General features: G+C 44.7%; 1 protein-coding gene across 1 annotated transcript in view; it reads left to right on the plus strand.

Annotated features, from left to right (window-relative positions):
- LOC137435042 (rho GTPase-activating protein 5) overlaps positions 1-25,267 on the plus strand; it is a 100,345-nt gene that overhangs the window by 36,387 nt on the left and 38,691 nt on the right. Inside the window, exons 2-3 of the mRNA XM_068128421.2 lie at positions 7,213-10,887; positions 14,858-14,981. Coding sequence (XP_067984522.1) covers positions 7,375-10,887; positions 14,858-14,981 — 3,637 coding nt within the window. The 5' untranslated portion in view covers positions 7,213-7,374. The remainder of the gene's footprint in view (positions 1-7,212; positions 10,888-14,857; positions 14,982-25,267) is intronic.

The raw sequence follows: 25,267 nt of genomic DNA on the forward strand, positions 1-25,267 counted from the left end.
GTTTTCAGTTTGGCAAGGGCCACATGCAGCAGTGCAGCGGAGTCCATAGCGTCTGCAGCTGCATCGAGAGGATTTGCATCCCCCCAAACAGTTGCAATGGATAATGTTCAAGAGTTCGTCAGGCGCAGCATTGTTTTGGGTCATAATTGGAATTAACTGATCATTTTCCTGTTTCCATTCCCATTCAGTTGGGTTCATTTCATTTGCCATCCCCATCCATACCATAATTTTAAAGTACACACGTTGGCTATGGAATATTGTTGCAGGTGATGTTGGGGGGAGCCGTTCAGAAGTGACAAATGCTTGAGCAGTTGCCACTTTTTTGGTGAAAATGATATGGCGCAGTGATGATAGCGTATCATTAGACTTGCCACCAAAGAGATCAACCATCAGGTCTTTGCCAAGATCTGATATGTCCTCTTGAGATTTGTTTTGAAGGATGAATGCACTAGCACAGGACTTCATGACAGGATCAGATTTCACTAATTTCCGGAAGGCTGACTTTTTTCCGATGCCGAAAATCCTTGAAGTAGAATCACATCCTGAGTAGGCATGTACAAAGAGCAACTCATTGCACACATCGTCTCCTAAAGTTTCTTTCAACAGGTTAATGTTATACACTCTGTGTTCTTTTGACTGCTTGTTTGCATCAGAACGGAAGTAGATGATCTCATTGTCTGTTCTGGAGTAATGAAGGAGCAAGATCAGCAAATCTGTATCCTCACCGACCAACGTTGTGGTGCAATGACGGGATCGTTCAACAGTTGCCTTAACGATATCAACGTCTGCATCCCCTGGTGACTGAATGACATGGCATCCCCTTTTAGTTAGTGCTGTGCTGATGAGAGCAATCATGTCTGCCTTGTTTTTGTCACGAGACAAAAAGTCGTCCTTTTTGCCTGCAAACTCTGTTTCTGCAGTGAAACTAACAATAGGGTGCAGGTTTTTTCCTCGTCTCTGATGTGTGTTGTCTTTTATGGAGGGACCTTCACCATAGCCATCGAACACCACTGTCGCTTGTCCGTAATGTCTCACAGTGAAGTCTGCATAAGACTCAGCTATTGCATTATATGAGTCGCCTTTGTTCCACGGTAAACGATGGAGCAAAGAGCCACCATCAAGCACGTAACAATCTGTTTTGGGAATAGAGTTCATCACAGCCTCACTTGATAAGTCCGCAGCATGGTCTCGAATTGCCTGAGCAAGCTGAGGTTTGTCTGCTTTTCGAAGAATGTTCCTGGTGTCAAAGAGGGCTGGAGGGTAGGGGCTTAGTTCATACGTCAAAACCTCTTCAAGGGAAAGATCTCCTGACCTTGACACCAGAAGGAAACGCTGGAACAGAAGGGCAGGATCAATGGTACGATCAGGAGCAATCTTCACAGCAGAGATATTCCCAAGGGTTTTGGCTCTGTCTTTCCGCTTGAATTTGTAAGTAAATGCCGACTTTCCGATTATATCTTCAATGATCTTGTTTCCAACCGATTCAAAGTCATGTACATTCACATCTGGCCCAGCCACTATCCCGTTGACAATGTTTCTCAGAGTAGGATCAGATGTGAAGGGTGAGCAGGCTGCAAGCTTTATCCGAATTTTCTCGAGATCAGATGCATCTCTTTTGATGCGCGCCTCAGTTGAGTCTTTGTGTTGCGGACTTGTAGTATAGGTTAGGTTTGTGAAATCCTGCATCGCAATGTTGTACTCGGATGTTACAGGTGCAGATAAGGTCCAAAGGTTTCGCATGTCCTCGGTCATCCCACTGCCGCGAGTTAGACCACCAGTGCTCTTCAGAGACCTCATCAACGTTTGTTCGATGACAAGATCACTACTATGACAGCTCGTGGGCAATGACAGCTCGTGGGCGAACTGCCTGAATTATGGCATGACCAACTGCCGCAACCTTGCGTCTTGTGTCTTTCCCAACGAACAATGTTTCCAGTGCTGTCCGCAGACTAGTCGGAATGAACGATAGGGCTGAATCAAGTTTTAAATCATCACTACTTGGATACTGATTTGTCACGGTAGAAACCTGAGATTTTATATCACTTCTGATTAACCTAGCAGCAGTTTCAATAATAGCACGTTTTTGGGACTCTTCATCGCCTTCCTGACACGTTTGCTTGTAGTATGATCTCAGAATCTGCGACGTTTGTTCTCTCATCGTAACAATATCGTCCAAGCCTTCTCTTTCACCAAAAAAAATTGAGTCCTTAAAGCGTTCTTTAAGACGCTTTTTCAAACTGTAATTGTCATACGGTTCCGAATCAGGATTACAAAGATACCCTTTCATTATGAGGCTCAAAGATGTAACAGTTAGTTGTTCCTCACTGTTCAGTTCTAGGTAAGCACACATTTTCTGAAATGCTTCATACTTATCTTCATCTTTAGGACGACCACACTTTCTGCGCTTGGCTTCGGGGGCTTTCTGGAACTCTAAAGGCACAGACTTGAAGGACCGGAAATTTCCACTACACGAATGATGATAAAGTCCGTCTGCTGCATGTAAATCTCGTAAATAGTATTCAATCCGACCCTTTACAGTATGTCCCCAATCATCTGAACGGGATTCACAGACCTCCACAATTGTCTCCACAAATTTGTCAGTCCGTACCCAGCTAAAGTGTCCCTTGTCCAAATCAATTGTACATCCACAGAATACGCAATCCTTTTCACTGTCAAAACCTCCACTTGATTGTCTTGTGGTTCTCTTTGGTGGCACAGAACCACTACTTTTCTTTGCAACATGGCTTTTAATGTTTTTATCATTTATGTACTGTTGACGACAGCTTTTATGCACTTTAGTACTGGCTTCAACTACAAGATCGTCCTTCCGCTTTACACTGGCTTCATTTATTCCCTTCGCCCCCTTCCACTGAATTGCAACCCAGTTATCACTGGAATCCTCGATCTCCTCCTTACAGATTGGACAAAAAGCTTGACTGGCTGTGCTTGCACTCATTGTTGAATCATGTCTGAAAAAGAGAAAGATGAGAATTAGTTATTCAGTTAGATCCAATTCGACACATTCTTCAGGTCAATATATGGAAAATGCCCCCTCAACCTGTTAGATAATGGCCCACTTTCATTTTTAATGGTCTTAATGTGTTCCTTGCCCCCAAAAACCTAGGGATAGACACCAAGATCATCAAATTTGAGTTGATAGTTACATAGTTATGATCATTAAGAGGTTTCGGCGGCCATCTTGGACGCCATCTTGAAAAAAACACTTTTCCGGGGGTCCTCCTTTGGTAAACTTTTAGTATGTTATAAAGTACACTAAACCCTACCAGATTCAGTTGAGAAACCTTTTGTAGCAATTTTTTGGGGGTTGAGGGGGTATTTTCCATATATCGACCTTACTATATATATATATTGTTACGGAACCCAACGTCGGCCTATGGTTCCCCTTTGAGGGGGGATTAGTCCCCTCGATTATTGCTGACCGACGTGGTCCCTGAAGCTGCACCGCGACCTCCGAAAAGGCCGGTGAGCAGCTTCGTTCGTGACCGCGGATAAGATGTTAATTTGCCGAGCGGATGGCAGCCGCGGCCCGAACCGTTAACAATGACTAGACCCGATTCTGAACGTTGGCCAAATCGTGCCACAGGTATTCAATTTGGAAAAGAAAAAGACGACGGATGTGAAGAAGAAGAAGACAAGAGGTAGGAAATACGAATATGATTTATTATTACTATTTACAACCAAAAGAAACCAAGGAGAAGGAAGGATAATAAAATAAAGGCAGAAAGAGGGACGGACCAGAAGGACACAGTGAAACTTAGCTTACCTATGCAGTCTTACTTAACCCAGGACAGAACAAACAAAGATGGACTCACACGAATGGGGAATGGAGGCAGGAACGATTGGCTGGAATGGTTTGGGACGGCAGAGAAGGGGAGGAAGGCACGGAGCTGGCTGGAGCTTGATCCCGCACGGGACATCGGGCTGGACCTCGACGGCCACCGATGCCACCGCAATCTGGCTCCCGCGGGGTAACAGGTCGAAGCTGCCTGGTGGAGCCCACGCTGCCTGGTGGAGTCAACGCTGCTTGTGGAGCCAAAGCTGCTGGTGGAGCCAAAACTATGGGTGGAGCCAAAACTGCTGGTGGAGCCAAAGCTGCTTCTCTGGCTCACCTCAGGACGCGTCTCCCTTCTCTCTCCGAGGGCTCGTCTCGACTCATCTGCCGTCTCTAGCGCAACTCTCGGTGGGGGCTGATGCAACGGGTTTTATAACCCCGCCCTCTTGAGCCATACCCACTCATTCTTGGTTGGTCGTAGGGGCTTCTTGGCTCCACCTCTTGATGCCGATGGGCGGGCCACGCCCTTCTTCTCCGAGTTGGAGCACATGGGCAATGGCGGCGAATGCAGTTGGCAATAGAGGCTTTGGGAATGGGGCTTTGGGAATGAAAATGAAAGGGGATCTACCTTATTTCACTTGGTGCAATGGAGAATGTCAACTAGTGGGAACAGAGCCTTAACCTACACAGAATAAGGAAATAACTACCAACAAGGAGGAAATCTATGATTGGTTAACGTGATGGTATATGACCTAACTAAGGGACGCCCTTTGACCTTTATACACAGAATGGAGGCAGGAGGGTGGTCTTTACAATTCATTACACAATAAAAAAACACAATTCTCATATCCACAACAATATATATATATATATATATATATATATATATATATATATATATATATATATATATATATATATATATATATATATATATATATATATATATATATATATATATATATATATATAGTTATGTCTGGTGGGTAGTGATATGTAGAGCAGATAGAGCTGAGTAGGTAACATGCTTTGAGGTGTCGCGGTAAGGAAAACTACCTGTAATAAGTTCATGTGTAGGTGTTTTGTCGGGTTAAGATGTATAATTGTCAATCTACCAGGAGGTTCGAGTGATAGGTAGTGTAGGGATTAAGAATAAGCCCCTGTGTGTCCTCACCTGGTTAGCCAAACCTTTGTCCTTTTTGGCAGTGCACACCACATAGACATTCCGACAAGTCCTTAGTGCAACACTAAATAACACCCTCCCCCTGACATGATTTAGGAAGAAACCAGGCCTGGACACCGCCGCATGGCCGCCGCCATGTACACCTCCGACAGGCCTATCCACCTCGAATAGCACGCGCTATGACACCAGGAGCAAGGAGCGCGAGTGGGAGTGACGCAGTGGGCGTGCACCTGAGCGAGCCGGCGAGTCGGTGGAGGAGACTGATTGGTTGGCAGTGCGCCAAGGCTGACGTCAACGGCCAGCAGATATTAACGAGGGCCGAACGCCATTTTCGGGCAGTAGAGGGCAGTTGGATTTTCGAGTGGAGTTGAGCTGAGTTGGATTTTCGAGTTAGTTGGGTTCGCACAGGAGAGAGTTCGTTTTGAGCAGTTGGGTTTGAGATGCGGCAGGACTTTGGTCCGAGTGAGTGAGTTGCGTGCAGATCCCTGGCCCTGGCAGTCTCTAGCGGCGCTCAGTCGTCTTCGTCTTGCCTAGGCCGAGTGGAGTTCGCTGCTTCTGACACGTTCCTTTCTGTTGCTTGGACGTCCTTTTGCTTGGCTGGAAGCGTGCAGTCGCACCTGCGTTCTCTCCGTTCCTGTCTTTTTGTGCTTCGTGTGGAGATCGACCTCGTGTGGAGCCGCTGGCCTGCGTCGGACGTGTGGTGCTTGGAGCGAGGCCTTGTGGCACTTGGAGCGAGGGACCTCGTGGTGTGCGATCGGGGCTTGTGGAGCTTGGAGCGAGGCCTCGTGGGTACATCGGGGCCGAACGGAGCGGTGTTGGACGGCAGCCAAGAACAGGACGACAAAGACGAGATAAGGCCGCATCCTCGATTACATTTTACACAACGAACGTGTTTCTTTTCCTTAATTCATCCTCCTTTGTTCGTTTCTGAGTCCGGTGTGTGTGGGATCCCAATTTAGCTACCTTATTTTATTATCGGCGCATATTTTCTTTCCTGTCCTTGCTTTTATTTTAACTAGGGCATGCCCGTACTATATATATATCTAAAATTATATCCCCCCCCTCTATTTACATGAAATGGTTTGGTCCAAAGCGAACGGCCTGCGAGTACGGTGACAATCCCCCCCCTCTATTTACATGAAATGGTTTGGTCCAAAGCGAACGGCTTGCGAGTACGGTGACAATCCCCCCCCTCTATTTACATGAAATGGTTTGGTCCAAAGCGAACGGCTTGCGAGTACGGTGACAATCCCCCCCCCCCTCTATTTACATGCAATGGTTTGGTCCAAAGCGAACGGCTTGCGGAGTTTGGTAAAGAAATCGCCATAGCTCGGTAACTACTTGTCCGAATAATATGAAACCTTGAAAAGGCACATCCTCGGGTCCCCAGCAATATACCTGGCAAGTTTCAAGTATATCGGACCCGTGGTTGTCGAGAAACAGCGGTCACAGACAAACACACAGACACACACACAGACACACAGAGATTACTGGAATTATAGATAGATAAACCCTTGTATTATTTTGCATCCCCTGTTAAACCTGTGCTCGCTTGAGTTAATTTCCTCTTGCAGGATCGAAGCTATGCCAGTGCGCTGCAGTTAAGCGCTTCTGCAGCCTCCATTTTCCTTCTTCCTCCCGCACGGCCATACCAGAATCCGTGTTTGGGTAGTTGCCTGTTTGGGTAGTATCGGCGTTTGACATAAGACTGTTTAGGCCATCCGCGACTCTAGTGTTAATCGGAGTTGCGCGACAATATGTTACAGTCGATCTGAGAATGCAAGATCGATATTAATGTATGTCTGCATGCGGACTCTCACACTCGCTGTCGTGTAGACCGATTACAATAGCCTCTCCCAGCCCTTCCAAAGGATTACCAAGTTGTTGTTTTTTTTGAGAATTTTAATCTATGCACACCCTGTTGTTTGTTTTCTTGCCTTGCACATTTCATCCTCACATTGTTTAATAACCAATTTTGGTTTCATATTTTAAAAGCACCTTTAGTTCTTGCATGGTTCTTAAAGATGCCAATTGATGGGTTGATACCGTTTATATCGATCGATACTTCGTGTAATCAGAAAGCTGATGTGATAGCTCTCTAGTCGTTGAAATCCAAAAGTGCAGTTATACTTTATTACTATAATCCAGAAGTGTATCAATGCTTCAAAAACAGGTGATGTATTGGTTTATGTTACATTTGTGTTTACAGGTGTTTTTCTTTTCCTCTTTTATGCAGAAAGAAAAGTTGAACACCACAACATTTGAAGACTTGTGAACATGGATAATTTTTCGTGAAAAGCACATTGCAAGACACGGCTGCTGAAAACTGATAGACATATATGGAGATACCATTCTGGTAGTGCGTGTTTCCTCCTTGCAGAAAGATGGGATAATAATTATGGCCAAAAACACTCGCACGGTCAACATTGCCGTTGTGGGACTATCAGGCACCGAAAAGGAGAAAGGCACGAGTGGCGTTGGAAAGTCGTGTCTGTGCAACCGATTTATTCGCCAAAATGCCGACGATTTCTATGAAGTACACACTTCACTGATCAGCCAAAGTGATTTTGGTGGCCGTGTTGTAAACAATGATCACTTTCTTTATTGGGGCGAAGCTCAAAGAATCGACGAAGGGTGCGTGTACACATTCCGGGTGGTGGAGCAAACCGAATTCATTGATGATGCCACTTTCCAACCACACAGAAGTACGAACTTGCAGCCGTATTTCAAGCGGGCTGCGGCAACGAAGCTTTGCTCGGCTGAAAAGCTCATGTACATTTGCACAGATCAATTGGGCATTGAGCAAGACTTTGAACAAAAGCAAATGCCTGATGGGAAACTGAACATCGATGGTTTTCTGCTTTGCTGTGATGTCAGTCTGGTCCCTAGCAGGAAACTGGATTGCCAGCTGAATTTTATTAGCAACCTTCAGAAGCAGCTTCTCAAGACAAAGAAGCCAGTTCTACTTGTCGCGACAAAATGTGATGTAGTCGTGGAACAGTTTATTCGGGATTTGCAGCACTGTTTGTCCAGGGGTAAAATGACGATTCCGATCATCGAAATATCGGCGTTTGACAACATCAATGTTGAGTTGGCATTTGTTGCGTTGGCACAAATGATCGACAAAACAAGGGGGAAGCCCAAGATCATTCCGTTTGCCGAAGCGGCAAGGCAACAGAAAGAGATAGTTGCGGCTGCTGCGGAAAAGTTTTCTGAGCTTCTCGCTGAGAAAGTGCTCGATTTGAACGCTGAGTGGAGGAAGGAAAAAATGACGATAGAAGCTAATAAAGATTTTCAAGAGTATGTGTTTTTGAAAGGTGAGAAGTATGCAAAGGATTTATTCAGGAAACATATTAAACATCTTAGGGATGAATTTGTTTTTAGGAAGAAGAGAGAATACAAGAAGTCATTTTCCAAAGCATGTGAAGTTCTCATTCCTGATCTGGATGAAGTTGAAGGTTTATCTCGGGAAGAGGTACAGAAGGTCTTGCAGAGTCGACAGAAATTTGACACGTATTTCATGGTGCTTGGCAGGGATGAGCAATGGTACCAAATTGAGCGTATCAAAAATGGCGAAGAACAGAGAATTCCTTGTGACTTTCTGAGGGATAAAGAAGCCGAGGATGTTTATCAGGAACATTTACGTATTCTTAAAGCCTTGAGGTGGAAAGAGGAGATGAAAGTGCGTTTCAAGAAAGTGCTCGCTGAGTGCAATCAGGTATCACCAGGAAAAATGATGGAAGAGGTCAATGTCTTCCTCCTTGGTGATGAATCCTACCAGCATCTGACTGAAGCAGAACGTTTGGAAATTTATACGACACATGAACGGGAGATTTTTGAAAAAGCTAAAGATGAATTTCAGGAAATGTTACTCGAGCATTCAGACTTGTTTGTGGACCTGGACTTGAATGCCACTCCAAGTAAAGAGAAAATGGGAGAAATCAATAGAGAGCTCAATGATGATCTGAGATTCCAGGCTTTAAGGCGATTACCTGGTGAGAGCCACACTTTGCTTCTTCGACACATAGGCTTTATTTACCATCCTACCATTCAAACGTGTTTTAGTGGCAAGAACTGCATGGACATTCAAATTAAGAATCAGTTGTCCTGCAGGTCGGCTGAAGAAGCTTTACGGCCAAAGTTGATGGTTGGGAATAGCAGCCAAATCGACAAGATAAACATCGTTTTGCTGGGTCGAGATGGCCTTGCGGATGAACTTGCGAAGGAAATCTTGGCCCAGTCTTCTGACAACGAATACACATTGGATGGACGGATATATGAGCTTGACCTCAAAGCCATAGACGACGATATGCTTCCCGCAAAGTTTTTTCGAGGCACAGATTTCAAGCCTCACGGTTGCTTTTGTGTATATAATTCACCTGACTCTCTGAACTACATTGAGCACAGCCTCCAAAAACATTCGGAGTGGTTGCATGGAGGTAAAAAAGAAAAATCGCTGTTGCCAGTGATTTTGATCATGGGTCCAAGCGAAAAGAAGATAAAAAACGTTGTGATGGCAAGCCTACGGATACAGGGCAAACAGTTTGCAAGTAAGCTGCAATACCACTTTGTCGACTTGCCTTTGGAGGAATGCCCAAGCCAAAGCCGTTTTCATGAACACCAGATCAAGCAGGCTCTGCAGCAATTGTTGGAAGCACGAAAACGCCGCCCGGCTGTGGTCAGCCCAAGTGCAATATTGAAGGAGCCCACAGAAGCAGATCTCTGCATTCAAATGTGCGTCATGTGTGGCGATTCATTCAGTGGGTCTCAGATTCTTGCACCTTTCGTGGAGTCCCAATTCTGTAGCATCACCAAGAGAGAGGAATGTTACTGTGCCGCTTTGGATGTGTTCCTTGGAGCACATAGGAGGCGTGTTGAAGTGTCTGTACTGTCTTACCACTCTGCAATGTTGCAGAGAGACCAAGGGGTCCATGGCTACGTGCTGGTTTACTTCGCAAAACGACGTGCCTCACTCGCCATGCTTCGTGCTTTCCTCGGAAATGTTCCTGATGTAATTCCTGTCCACTTTCTAGCGATGACAAACACTGACAACGACCTTTTCAATTGTCCAGTCACAAAGGAACTGGTCACCGAAGGCGAGCAAATTGCCACCGATATTGGCGCAAAGTTCAAAATGACATCTCGACTCGATAAACAACCAGAGATCTTCACTTTTTTTTTCCAAGAAGTGTTTGAACAGAAGTCATTGATTAATGAGTCAATTGCCTTGTGGGAAAGGAGCAAATCGGATCCTCTGCTTGCCAGTGATTTGTTTGGGAGTCTTAGTTCCAGCACCTCTGGGCTTTTGGAAGAAATGACAGGATCGATGCCAGCTTTGGCATTATCTAACAACGGTCGACTACAATGCCCTTCCTTAGAATCGCCATTCATCAATGAATTTGAATCCTTTTTCAGCCCACAAGACACGACCACTCAAAGCCGACCGGGCCTGTATGGAACATCCCGGTTGTGTCCCACCACTTTAGCACTTGAGTTTGAGGATAGGCCGCAACATCGACGGTTACCTCTGAGCCCATCCAATGATCACGACTCCATGCCATATGCTGAGCCGATGGATGTAATAGTCTCAAAGAAGCATCAAGAGGAAACCATCTACTCTGACCCTGTTGACAGCAGGACAGGGAGGATTGTAAAAATTAAGGCACGGAGCTTCGATGATAGCATAGGGAATGGAGTTGATCCCACTGCTACAGAGAACAGGTTGCAGCAGGTGAGGATTCCACAACTATACAAGCTACGCTCTGAACGTTTACGCCCCCGCAGAACTGCCATCCACGGTATGGTAACCATATCTCCTGACACCACTCATCGGCCACGCAAGGAATCCGAAGACACCGAAGATAAAACGAAGAAGTCCAAATGGGACAGATCATTGAGGAGTAAAAAAAAGGTGATGATTATTATTATTATTTTTGTATAAAAGACGGAGGCTCGTGTAAGAGCTAACATTAATCACACAAAAAAAGGACACACACAAGTACAACAGTAGAGCACAGGGACATCAGGAGATCTGTGGGAGGGAGAGGGCTTGGGGAAGGGGAGGGGGGTGGGGGGTGGGAGAGGTATAAAACACATGGACACTGCTCGGAGTTCCAGGAAAGAAGTTGGTATTTCAAAAAAGTGGATCTGGGGTGAATTAATGGGGGTAGAAAAGATCAAAGCTTTGGATAGGGGAAGAGAAGAGAAGAGATGGTGGTGAACAGTTGTTTTAAAGACCTGGAGGGAGGAGTGGGATTGAAGAGAGTGAGGGAGTTTGTTCCAGAGGCTGGAGTAAAGAGGAATGAAAGAGTGAAGTTGAGCAGAGAGTCTTGTTTTTGGCCATTTCACCAGAAGAGGGTTACTGGCAGATGTTCTGTGACCTGTAGGAATATTTGGGGGACAGCGCAGATAGTGCTGGGGGAGCTAGGCCAGATAGGAGTCGGTAGAAGACAAAAATACCACCTACCTGCCTGCGGTGAGTGAGTGAAAGGCCTTCACAATCAGCTTCATCGCGGGGGATTCCAATGATTCTGTTGTATTCCATTGAGCTGCGGATGAAAGCCTTGTGTGTGGTGAGGAGCTCTGTTGTGCCAAGGAAGGACTTCGCACGACGGAGGATGCCCAGTCGGCGACTGGCTTTGGAGGCCAGCTTGGAAATGTGGTTTTCTCAGGAAAGATCATGGCAGATAGTGAGACCCAAAAGCTTGAGTGACAGAACTTCTTGGAGAGGATTGTTGAGAAAGTAGATGGGAGGGTTGTCCAGCAGTCTTTTCTGAGAGACATAGTAAGAGTGTGAGATTTGTCAGGATTGAAAGACATGTTCCACTTGTTTGACCAGTCTTTGATTTTGTCCAGGTCTGCAGAGAGTGAGGAGGCTGCAGACTGCCGATCTGAGGGATGAGGAATGCAGCGGCAGGGAGTGGAGTCATCAGCAAAGAGACAGAGAGGATTTTCCAGAGAGTCGGAGAGATCTTTGATGAAGACCAGAAAAAGCTCAGGGCCCAGAACACTGCCTTGGGGAACTCCAGGCTGAACAAGAAGGGGAGATGAGAGAAATCCATTCAGGGCCACACGTTGACTCTGACCAGTGAGGAAATCCGCAAGCCATGCGTGGAGATTTCCATGGATACCATAGGAGGAGAGTTTGGTGAGCAGGGCGAGGTGCCAGACTGTATCTAAGGCACGTGATATGTCGAGGGAGACAGCTCTGATTTCCTGTTTGGCATTGAGGACCTCCATCCATTGTTGAGACAGCAGAAGCAGCATGTCCAGAGTAGAATGACCTGGTCTGAAACCAAATTGATGATCAGAGGTCAAGCCATTGGAGAAGAGGAAGGATTTGATATCCAAAGCAATGATGGATTCCCCGACTTTGCTGATAATTGGAAGCAGGCTGATTGGTCTGTTGTTGCAAGGATCTGTTTTTGCACTTTTTTGAGTAAAGCGGTAATGTTGGCTGATTTCCAAGCTGATGGCAGATGACCTTGAGCAAAAGAGAGGGCGAAGAGAATAGAGAGAGAGGGTGTGAAAGAGCGGCAGAGCAGGATTTTAGGACCCGTGGGCTGATGCCGTCTGGTCCATTTGCAGAATCAGAGTCGAGGTTTGACAGAAACTTCTCCACCTTGTCAGGAGAGAAGGACACAGAGTCCAGGAGCAGTTGGGTTCGACTGGGTAAGGTGGGTACAGAGAGAGATGGTTTGGGACACAAGATTTTGAGGCAAACACAGAGTTGAGGCATTCGGCTTTGTCACATGCGGTGTCAACTGTGTAGCCGTTTGAGGTAAGGGAGGGGATGGAGGGGGAACAACCAGCAGAAACAGATTTTTGACCAGACACCACCAGGATTTGGAGGAAGGAGACAGGTTTGAGAGTTCAGTCTTGAGAGTGGAGAGATAGTGCTTCCGGGCTCTCCTGAGGGTAGACACACACTTGTTCCGAGCTTGGTGGAAGGAACTGAGATTGCCTTCAGTTGGATTAGCCTTCCAGGAGGCAAAGGCAAGTTGTTTCAGGGCAACTGCCTCACCACAAGATTCAGTGTACCATGGATGGGAGGAAGGGTATGACAACTGAAGATGAGATGGGATAAATCTGTGCATGAGAGAGAGCAGTTTACTTTGGAAGAATTCCCAGGAAGAGTTGATGTCAGAGGCAGTAGAGATGGGAGACCAGTCCAGATGATTGATGGCTGCTTGAAGACCGTGCCAGTCGGCCTGAGTGAAATGCCAGACCCGTCAACGATGAGGAGGCTCTCTGAGAATGGCCAGAGATATCCACTTTAACAAGCACATGATCAGAAGAATCGATTGGAGCAGAAGAGCATCAGACGTTTTCAGGGAAGTTTGTCATAACCAAGTATGGAAGAGAAGATGCTCCGTTGACTGAGAACCGGTTCGGGAAATTGAAAGATTGTGTCAGTCCCAATGAGTCGAAGAAGTCCTTTGCTGATATCCCATGGCTGGTGAGAGAGGAGCCCACACACAGCCAGCTGGCATGATGACAGTTGAAGTCTCCACATATGAGGAATAGAGAGTTGGGGTGAGTGGATAGAAGTTGGTCCATGTTGTCAGACAGCGAAATGTAAATGGAGTCGTCACTGTTTGGAGGACGGTACAAAACACATGTGAACAAAAGGTGGGAGCGGAGAGGAAGCCATAGCCAGAGGTACTCCTGTGGGTGGGGTTGTGAGAGGGCAGTGCAAGGAGAGTGAGGAAGAGAGTTTTTCATAAAGATAGCAACCCCACCTCCAGGACGAGGCTCAGGTGTATCATCCCGGAGGAGGGAGTAACCAGGAAGAGATATTAAGGAATCAGAGACATCTTGAAGGAGGAAAGTTTCTGTTAAGCAGATTTTCATGTCAGAGATCAGTTTTAAAACGATAGAGGAGAGGTGGAATGAAGATGAGTTTAGAGAATGTAGGGATGAAGTACTGTAAGAGATTGAATTTTTTTTTGAAGAGGAAATTGAAAAAAGCCTTTTAAATAGGAAAAAAACGGCATGTTGTAATAAACCACTGAATAAAACACGGCAGTGGAAAGTTTAAACATATTTAAATAATATTTAAACAAAACCGTGACAAACAATCTGGGGAAAGTCCCTGAAGTGAGGATGTGGATTTGAGAAAGAAGGAGAATGGGTTGAATGAGTATGGTGGAAACTCGAGTTGGAAAGGAGAGTATCGGCTGGAGAGGTGGAAGAAAAACGGGATAAGGGGGTGAGGCACAACGCGAGACATGGGGGCGAGGCACAAGGCGAGACAAGGGGGCGAGAGAACAAGCACGTGTCCGCGAGGAGACAAGGAAATATTCTAAGGATTTTTTGGATTTGGATTTTTGGAATCCTTTTTGGATTTAAAACAGACAAAGGGTAAGATGTTCGTGGGAGGTAGTGGGGAGAAAAGACAATCAAAGAAACAAGTAAATACAGCGAAGGAAAGAACTTGTTTTCACAAAATACCGACGGGGGGAGGGAGCCTAGAGGGACCAGAACGCGCACGAGGTGCGAACAAAAAACGACTAATTACACACAAGTTTGCAATAATTACAAAACCAAAACGAACTAGAAACACAGAATAACACATACACAATAAAATAACCAGTGGAAATTTGACAAAGACACGAATGGGAAAATACTTTAACTTTGATGCCGTGGAGAGATCGAAGTAAGCTTCCTCGCTCGAGGGACTGGAAAGAAATCTATATATAAAATACGGTATGTATAAAAAAAAAAAAAAAAAAGTTATATACGGTATATAAAAAATATTTATATATATAAATGTATATACTGAGTTGTATATTTATTTTTGATGATCTATTTAATGGTGGCATTAATACTGTTAAAACTTTTTCAACATTCATTTTTGTGGCTTTGTCTTTTTCTTGTAGTCTATGAAAAAGCAAGAGAAAAAGGAAAGCAATTACTTTGGACATCCACTGAATGAATTGGTTCAGTCAGAACAACCAATTCCTTTGTTTGTCGAAAAATGTGTGCACTACATTGAGGCCAAAGGTAAGCTTATTGGACATTTTGTGAATGTGTGGTTGGCTTTCAACAGTTTCCCAATCCAAGGATTTCCAGGTTTATTTTTAGCTCTTAAATTATCTAACTTATTTGCAGGCATTAGGTCATATAATGTTGTTCTTGAAGTTTATTATTTTTCTTTTTAAGCTTAAAAAAATGTTCTTGCTTTTATGACACTGGAAAGAAGTGTTGGCACCAATATGCTATTATCGTGAGGTGGCCCCTTTGTTGTCATAGTATTTGTGCTAATTGCTTTGTTATGGTTTTGTGGTTTCAAACTGCAGGGACTTGCAATATATGTGGATCACTGCTCTTGTAGAGTTGAGTTTTATGAACACAGATGGGACTGTGTAATGGGTTCAAGAGACTTCCTCCCTCTCTCTAAGGAGTTCTGCAGCCATTTCCGTACAAAGCAAGTGATGCGAAGAAAGAACCAAGAAGAGTTGGAAACACTTTTACCATGTTCTATTTTTATTATTTCTCCAACATTTTGGTGGCATGTCATAGTGGTGTGTGTGTGTGTGTGTGTGTGTGTGTGTGTGTGTGTGTGTGTGTGTGTGTGTGTGTGTGTGTGTGTGTGTGTGTGTGTGTGTGTGTGAGAGAGAGTGTGAGAGAGTGTGAGAGAGTGTGAGAGAGTGTGTGAGAGTGTGTGAGAGTGTGTGAGAGGGATGGAATTGTAAGGAACAGAAATGAAAAAACGAGATGTGTGTGTGTGTGTGTGTGTGTGTGTGTGTGTGTGTGTGTGTGTGTGTGTGTGTGTGTGTGTGTGTGTGTGTGTGTGTGTCCAAGATATCCATATTGAAGGCTAACCCCCGCTCTTGCAGGGAAAATGGCCTTTAAAATGCCTGTTGTTGTATATATATTGTTGCGGTTTTAGAACCCACACTCTTGTAAATACGACATTATTAAAAGGTTAAAGGTTGCACCCCATAGTTAGGCCACAAGCAACACGTAGGTCACCATAGAACTTCAGTTATTTCATTAATATGTGTTTTAGATAAGGCCGTGTTTCCAATAGTTGAATCTGCGTTGTGTCAATCAAATAAGAAGAAGGCCCTTTCATTCATTTTAACCAACCTCTCTCTCCAAGCGACGCCATTACGCGCCCTCCAGTCTGCCCATGGCCCCTCCCAATTTGTTACGCGCCTTTGTTAGCAGCGTTCGCTGCCTTAGCGCTCGCTCAACGCCGCGGTGAGGCCCGAGAAAGGAGGCGGAGCGCCAAGAAGAAGGTGTGGCCACGTCATCCAGTCGTCAAAGACGTGGCCGGTAAGCCCTCACCAGCCAACCAGGGCTGAGGTAACATCACCGACAGGCGTGGCTTTGGGGCCCGCGGAGTGATTGCGCGGAGAGATATAAAAAGCGAGTGCAAAGCCCTTTCACAGGACTGCGCGGGGGACTTTGAGGGGAGAGCGCTTGATGTACGAGACTTGTTGGAGGCGCGCGCACGTTGTAAGAGGACTCTTTGGGAAATGCGCATTGAACAGGACTGAGAAGAAGAAGGGCGCGCTTGATTAAGAGAACATTGGAGAGAGGGCGTTTGGCACAAGTGTGCGTCTATTACGTATGCCGTAGGACACAAGCAAGGTCCGGTCGCGTTCAACTATACGCGGAACTGCCTGTCGGGCTTCGCCGCTGGACCGGAGCCTGGACTGGAGCCGACTGAAGCCTGGACAAGCCGGTGACCATCTACAATCCAGCTACAATCCCCGTGTGAGTGTGTACGTTTGTCTGGGATATTAAGCATAAGACTGTTTTAAGACTGCCATGTGTTCTGCTTCTTCCTCTTCCTATCTTGTACATTCTTTCATTTCCTCTTCTTTCTTGTAAATAATTAATAAACCCATCTTTGTTCTTCCTATACTCTGGTTTCCTCTAATCCGATCGCATCCGTCCTTTCTTCCAATGGGTAAACGTGGCACGACAGGAACCGCTATCATCGGGTTTAGCGTCATTGTTAACGGCCCGAGTCGCGGCTCGCTTCGCTCGGCGTATCCACTAACGCTGCGGCTCGGGTGGGAGGTTATCTCCTTGCTTCACGGTCGGTGTTGGTAATTAGGTAACAGGACCAAATTGACCAGCAACCCTACCTAATACCGACCGGGAGGAACGGGGTAACTTCAGGATCACGTCGGTCAGTAATAGTCAAGAGGATTAACCCCCTCTTGGTAAGGGGAAAAGGCCGACGTTTGAGATCCGTAACAATATATATATAATTATATATATATATATATATATATATATATATATATATATATATATATATATAGATAGATATATATATATATATATATAGTTACGGAACCCAACGTCGGCCTATGGGTCCCCTTTGAGGGGGGATTAGTCCCCTCGATTATTGCTGACCGACGTGGTCCCTGAAGCTGCACCGCGACCTCCGAAAAGGCCGGTGAGCAGCTTCGTTCGTGACCGCGGATTGGGATGTTAATTTGCCGAGCGGATGGCAGCCGCGGCCCGAACCGTTAACAAGGACTAACCCGATTCTGAACGTTGGCCAAATCGTGCCGCAGGTATTCAATTGGGAAAAGACAAAGACGACGGATGTGAAGAAGAAGAAGACAAGAGGTAGGAAATACGAATATGATTTATTTACTATTTACAATCAAAAGAAACCAAGGAGAAGGAAAGATAATAAAATAAAGGCAGAAAGAGGGACGGACCAGAAGGACACAGTGAAACTTAGCTTACCTATGCAGTCTTAATTAATACCCAGGACAGAACAAACAAAGACGGACTCACACGAATGGGGAATTTGCAGGCAGGAATGATTGGAAGGAGGAATGGGAAGGTTCAGCTGGGGCAGATGGTTCGGGCTTGATCCCGCACGGGACGTCGGGCTGGACCTCGACGGCCACCGATGCCACCGCAATCTGGTTCCCGCGGGGCAACGGGTCGAAGCTGCCTGGTGGAGTCAACGCTGCTTGTGGAGCCAAACTGCTGGTGGAGCCAAAACTGCTGGTGGAGCCAAACTGATGGTGGAGCCAAAGCTGCTGGTGGAGCCAAAGCTGCTTCTCTGGCTCACCTCAGGACGCGTCTCCCTTCTTTCTCCGAGGGCTCGTCTGGGATCATCTGCCGTCTCTGGCGCAACTCTTTCTTGGAACTTCCGGCGCAACTCTTTCTTGGAACTTCCAGCGCAACTCCTTAGAACTCCCAGCGCAACTCCTTAGAACTCTCAGCGCAACTCCTTAGAACTCCCAGCGCAACTCCTTAGAACTCTCAGCGCAACTCCTTAGAACTCTCAGCGCAACTCCTTAGAACTCCCAGCGCAACTCCTTAGAACTCTCAGCGCAACTCCTTAGAACTTCCAGCGCAACTCCTTAGAACTCAGAACTCCTCTGCCTTTACCAAGCTCGTCTGGACTCTTTTTCCAAAGGCTTCCGCGCACGTTTTTATAACGCCGCGGGCGATCAAGCCGCCGGCCTCCAGGACACGCCCATCGGTGAGCTCACCTCGGCCCTGATTGGTGGGCACGGGCTCTCTGGCTCCACCCTCGATGACGATGGGCGGGCACACCCTTCTTCCCCGAGTTGGAGCACATGGGCAATGGCGGCGAATGCAGTTGGCAATAGAGGCTTTGGGAATGGGGATGAAAGGGGATCTATCTATTTTAATTCGGTGCAATGGAGTGTCAATTAATGGAAGACACAGCCTTAACCTACATAGAATAAGGAAATAAACTACCAACAAGGAGGAAATCTATGATTGGCTAACGTGATTGTTTATGACCTAATTACGGGACGCACTTTGACCTTTATACACAACTGGAGGAAGGAGGGTGATATTTTACAATGTACTACACAATAATAAAAACACAATTCTCATATCCACAACAATATATATATATATATATATATATATATATATATATATATTAGGGTGGGCTTCAAAAAATCAAAATGCAGATTTTCTCCGGGACATGGTCTATTTTTGTTCCTTTTGGTGTCAAAGGAAACCACACCAAATTTGAATGGAATCCAATAATATTTAGGGGTGCCACATCAGTGATGAATTTTCCCCCATGCAAAAATAGGAATTCCCATTTTTTGGGCTGTATATACACAAAATAAATACATAAATATATATATACATTAAATATAATATTAAAAATAAATATATAGTAAATATACATTAAATAATAATAATATATATTATATTATACATTATATATACAATTATACGATAGACAATTATACAAATATAGACAAATATAATACATTAAATAATATATTAAAAATAAATATAATATATTAAAATTTAAATATAATAAATAAATATATAGTTATACAATATATATACATTATAATTAAATATACATTAAATTTATACATAAAATATACATTAAATAATAAATATACATAAATACACATTATACATTATATATATAGTTATATACAATATATTATACATACAGTTTTGAGACTTCCTATGATCACTATCTGGGCAATTTTCATGCATGTTTTGTACAGGTTCCCGGGGTCAGGGGTACACTTTTTTAGTGTGTAATATGTTGGCCTAACTTATTGACTGTGGCTCTTTTGTAGAGAGTGACCCTGTGGAGTAAGAATTAACAGGATTTTACCCACATTCTTGCGTATTTTGTAGATATGGCATGTGCTAGTACCAGTGTTTCATTGAAAACTCGGGCTCAGGATAATGTGTATCTCATTGGGTCCACTTCTGGAGATGCCATCAAAGGTGCCAAGCTCCCGACTGTGCATCAATCTCTTGTCCTGTTTTTCCATCACCTGAAGAAGGAGAATCGCACTGCCCGGGAGAGTGCAACCCTCACCATTGAAGAGGTTGTGAAGTTCTGGGAAAAAGCTCACCTACCTACAACGACGAAGCAGCACTGCATCCATCGTTTGGAGAGGCTATATGAAGAATGGAGGAGCCTCCAAAAACGTGCAAAGCGGGGTGGTGCGACCCAAGAGAAAAAGGAAGCATCCTTCAAGGCCTCCTTGGAGAAGACGTTTGATCTTAGGCATGCAGATTCGGAGGCCATAATCACCAACCCCGAGGACAGGAAGTTTCTTCACGATCAATTCTCAGAGAGGAAGGCTTCAATGGGATCTGTAGACACTGTGTTGGAAGCAAAAACGAAGCGAAAGAAAGAAAGGGAAGAAAAGGAGAAGACTAAGGCAGAGAAGGAAAATAAGAGACAGGAAATGGTCATGAAGGGTGCTACTGCTATGGAAGTCACAGACTCTGACTCTGAGACCACGGCACAGGCTGGTTCTTCATCATCTGATGGTGGGATATCTCGTCCCAAGAAAAGAAGGCCTATCAACATTGTCACTCCTGAAGTCGCAGCTTCTTTGGATCGTACGAAAACAAGTGACCGAATGGCTGTCCACAACTTGGCATCCATTTGTAGAGCAGTAGGATGGGATCCTGCAGAGCTGGCACTGAACCGATGGACAGTGTGGTGGAATCGCATGATGCATCGATGCAAAACCATGGACGAAATAAAAGAAGCATTTCATCATAATGTGCAGGGTCCTTTAGTGGTCCATTGGGATGGAAAGCTTCTTCCCGATGTCACTGGAGATTTTGTGCATGTGAAGGTGGATCATCTTCCAATCCTTGTGTCCAACCAGTACCATGGAATGGAGCAGCTGTTGAATGTTCCCAAGTTACCTGACGGGGGAGGAGAAGCTATGGCAACCGCTGTAGTGGACACATTGAAGAGCTGGAACCTTGTGGGCAAGGTGAAGGCTTTGTCTTTTGACACAACGGCCAGCAATTCAGGTGTTCGTGGAGGGGCTGCTGTCCTCATTGAAAAGAAGCTATAGACTGAACTACTTCATTTGGCTTGCCGCCATCATGCGCACGAAATCATTCTGGGAGATGTTTTCACCACTCTTTTCGGTCCTTCATCAGGCCCTGACATCCAGCTTTTTAAGCGGTTTCAGGCGGAGTGGCCGTCCATTGCCCATCACCAACCAAAAAATGGATTCACAGATCCTGATACGGCAGCTGAGTTTGCACAGAACAATGACATGATGGATGAAGCTCTGGAATTTGCTCTTGTGTGTTTGAAAGATCAGCAGCCACGAGATGATTATCGTGAACTCCTAGAACTGACTGTCATCTACATGGGAGGAATCCCACCTCGTGGAATCCGGATCATGGCTCCAGGAGCAATGCACAGAGCCAGATGGATGGCAAAAGCACTATATTCACTACAGGTGTTTCGGTCAGAGTTCCACTTGACACTTTGAGAGGTGAGAGAACTCCGAGCCTTCAACATTTTTGTCTGCCTTGTGTATGTACAGGCTTGGTTTCGGGCTCCACAAGCTATTGAGGCTCTCCTGAATGACATTAACCTCTTCAAGAAGTTGGAAAGGTTTGAACAAATCAATCAGAAGATGGCTCAGGCAGCCTTGAAGGCACTTGGCCGCCACACGTGGTACATGAGCCCAGTACTAGTGGCATTTGCATTCTTTGACACCAGAATTGACAAAGAAAGCAAGATCAATATGATTGAAGCATTGAAAAATGACGGTGAAAACCCCTCTCCAAAGAGACCAGCTATCAAACGAGGAACCGCCCTGTCAATCGCTGGCCTCATAACAAAACACACCAAGCATTTCTTCAGCATCCTAGGGACCCCAACTGATTGGATGGATAAGGATCCTGGTTCATGGGAGCAAGAAACCAGCTTTCAGGAAGCAAAGAAAGCCGCCAGTGGCTTAGTCATGGTGAACGACAGGGCAGAAAGGGGTGTCGCATTGATACAAGACTACAATAAGCTCCTTACAAAGGATGAAGAGCAAAAGCAAGCTCTGCTCCAAGTTGTTGCTGCTCACAGGAAGATGTACCCCGATGCCAAGAAGGCAACAGTGGTGAAACAGGCCCAGAAATAGGAGTTACATTTCTCATTATATTTGGGTTTTTTAATATTATGTGATATGGTGTCTCTTCATTTTATGAACTGAACATTTGGATTGTTATCATTGAATTTGAGTTTTCATAGCAATATAGTGCTATTTGTGCAGCTATTGTAACTTGTGTTTGCTAGAATACAAAGAAAGTGAGTGGAGGGTGGATTTTCATAAAACAAACTTCTGGTTTTGCTTTCGATCCATATATAGAAAAGTTTTGTAGACACCTTTAGTTTGAAGGCTGATGTGGCACCCCTAAATAAAATCAGATTGCTTTCATATTTGGTGTCTTTTCATTTTGGAACAAAAGGAACAACATAAAGCCATGTCCCAGGAAATATTTAAAAAAAAATTATTTTGAGCACCACCCTAATATATATATATATATATATATATATATATATATATATATATACATAAAAAAAAATATATATATACAGACTTGGCATTTAATATGGAATATTTTTTTTCTTGACTTGGGTTTACTTTCTTAACTCAGTATATCAATCTGGTGAGTTTCTTTTACACTTTGGTGATTTATTTGTTAAAAGACCCATGTCACTGATTGTCTGTCGCAGCAAGAAGTCAACAACAGGATTATATCACAGGTGGCGTGGCAAAATGTACGGACAGGTGCATTTGATGATTGGCTTCACAGTCGGGTATACAAGGGTTGTTGCGTTCTGTATTAGTGGAAAACAACTGCTGCACGTCTCCAAAAGTTATTGCCACTTCCTCTGAAGATGGTCCGTCAACTCGACAATGCTGTTTGTCATGGAGTGGTGGTTTTACGAAATTACGGCATGAAACAGCGTGCTATTACTCGGCAGCATGGCATCACTCAAGGTCAAGTGTCAAAGATCCTGAAACGAAATGCTCAGAGGGGTGTCCCTACTCCAATACCGAGGCCAGGACGTCCCCGCAGAACCCCAAGGAGGGATGATCGCCAGCTGAACCGGTTAGTCCGCAATGGCCGAACCAAGTCAGCTAATCGGCTTAGGGATGAGTGGCAGCAACTGACAAATGTGCCTATATCCAGAAGGCTAGTCAACCAACGACTGGTTCAAGCAGGCTATCGTGCCAGGCGTCCCCTGAGAAAGCCACGCCTGACCAGACAACACAGCCAGCGCCGATTGCAGTGGGCCAGAGAGCACCGTCAATGGCAGCCAGGACACTGGAATCATGTGACCTTCAGTGACGAGTCTAGATTTCTGGTCTGTTGTCAAGATGGCCGCGTCCGAGTGCGCAGACAAGTGCATGAAGCCCACAAGGAAGATTGTATAGTGCCAAGAGTCCAACCTGGAGGTGGTGGGGTGACCGTTTGGGCTGCTTTTCATGCAGGGGGCAAAACTGACCTGGTTGTTCTGAATGGAAACCTGAACCAGTTCAAGTACAGGGCCATTCTGGAAGAAACATTGCTTCCATTTGCTCGTGCAGCCTTTCGAGGAAACTTTGTCTTCCAAGATGACAATGCACGGCCTCATCGTGCTCGCATGATCCAACACTTTCTTGCTGACCGTGGTGTAGAGCATATGGAGTGGCCTGCCATGTCCCCGGATATGAATCCGATAGAGAACTTGTGGGCAGAATTAACGCGGCAAATCGACCACTTGGACCAGCAGCCGACCTCTGTGCGTGAATTGCAGCAGGCTATTGTCACTGCATGGCAAGCGATTCCTGTCCAAACCTTGGCAAATCTCGTGAACAATGTGTGCGTGCTCTCCTGAATGCTCGTGGGGGTTACACGAAGTACTGAACTGTAATTTTACTGTCCGTAATCCCAGTCGTAATTTAACTTTTGTTTTTGTTAAAAAAGAATTTGGCTAATGTGCAAAATAAAGAGATACTTCTGGAAAACGTACAGAAGTTTAACACAGTACTGTCCATGAATTGAGTTCGATATCAGTTTCCATCACTTTCAAGGATCAATTTATTTGTTTCGAAATGTCAAATGTGGTTTTTGTTTCTTTTAAAGGTCACATTAACAAAATCTAGAATAATTTCAACATAATTCCAATGAACTTTTGGTTCTAAGACATCTTGAAAAGTAAGTTCACCCCCACAAAAAAAATATTCCATATTAAATGCCAAGTCTGTATATACAGTATATACACTATACAGTGCCTATAGAAAATCTACACCCGCTTTCAAAATTTTCACCTTTACTTGCCTTATAGCCTGGAATTAAATTGCATTAAATGAGACTTTTTCCACCTTTATTTACACATCGTAACCCACAACTTCCAAGTGAGAAACAAATTCGACAAATTTCAGGGAGTTAATTAAAAATAAAAAAGTAGAATATCTTGGTTAGATAGGTGTCCACTCTCCTGAGTTAATACTTGGTGGAAGCACCTTTGACAGCAATTACAACTGTCAGTCTGTTGGGATAAGTCTCTACCAACTTTGCACACATTGATTGGGCAATATTTACCCATTCTTCTTGCCAAAACTGTTCAAGCTCAGTCAAGTTGCGTGGGGAACGTTGATGGTCAGCAATCTTCAAGTCATGCCACATATTCAGTTGGATTTAGGTCGATTTTCTATTGGATTAGGATTTACAGTCACGTGAAAAAGTAAGTACACCCCATGTAAAGTTTTGACTTTTTCAACATATTTCAACATACAGCTATTTGATCTTCATTTCAACAATATTGATAGATAAAGGTGATATAATATAACAAATATCACGAAACATTTACATTTTGTCGTCCATTGTATAATTATTTAAATAAACATAAATGCAAATTTCACATGTGGAAAAAGTAAGTACACCCCTACATTTATCACTACTTCAAATACCTAAAATTAGAATCAGGTGCACCAGCTCAGGTGCAAATGATTAGAACATCGTTAGAGAGGATCTTGGAGGAACCTGTCTTATTTAAACCTCAGACATTTCGTTTGGTTTGCTCTTTGTTGTTGAAGTGTGCGGCATCACCATGCCTCGATCAAAAGAGCTCTCTGAGGCCTTCAGAAAGAACGTTATAGATGCCTACGAGTCTGGGAAGGGATTTAAAAAGATCTCCAAACATTTGAAATCGATCATTCGACTGTCCGGAAGATCATCTACAAGTGGAGAAGATTCCAAACAACTGCCAACTTGTTCAGGCCAGACCGCCCCAGCAAGTTCAGCCCGAGAGCAGACCGCAAGATGCTGAAAGAAGTCTCTAAGAACCCCAGAATGTCATCACGGGACCTACAGGTAGCTCTTGCCACTGTTGATGTCAAAGTGCACAAGTCTACCATTAGAAAGAGAATGCACAAATTTGATCTACATGGGAGGTGTGCCAGGAGGAAACCTTTTCTGTCCAGAAAGAACATCAGGGCAAGACTAAAGTTTGCCAATGAACACCTAGGCAAAGACCAGCACTT

The sequence above is a fragment of the Myxine glutinosa genome, chromosome 9, assembly GCF_964187855.1.
Source record: "Myxine glutinosa chromosome 9, kmMyxGlut1.1, whole genome shotgun sequence".
Lineage (NCBI taxonomy): Eukaryota > Metazoa > Chordata > Myxini > Myxiniformes > Myxinidae > Myxine > Myxine glutinosa.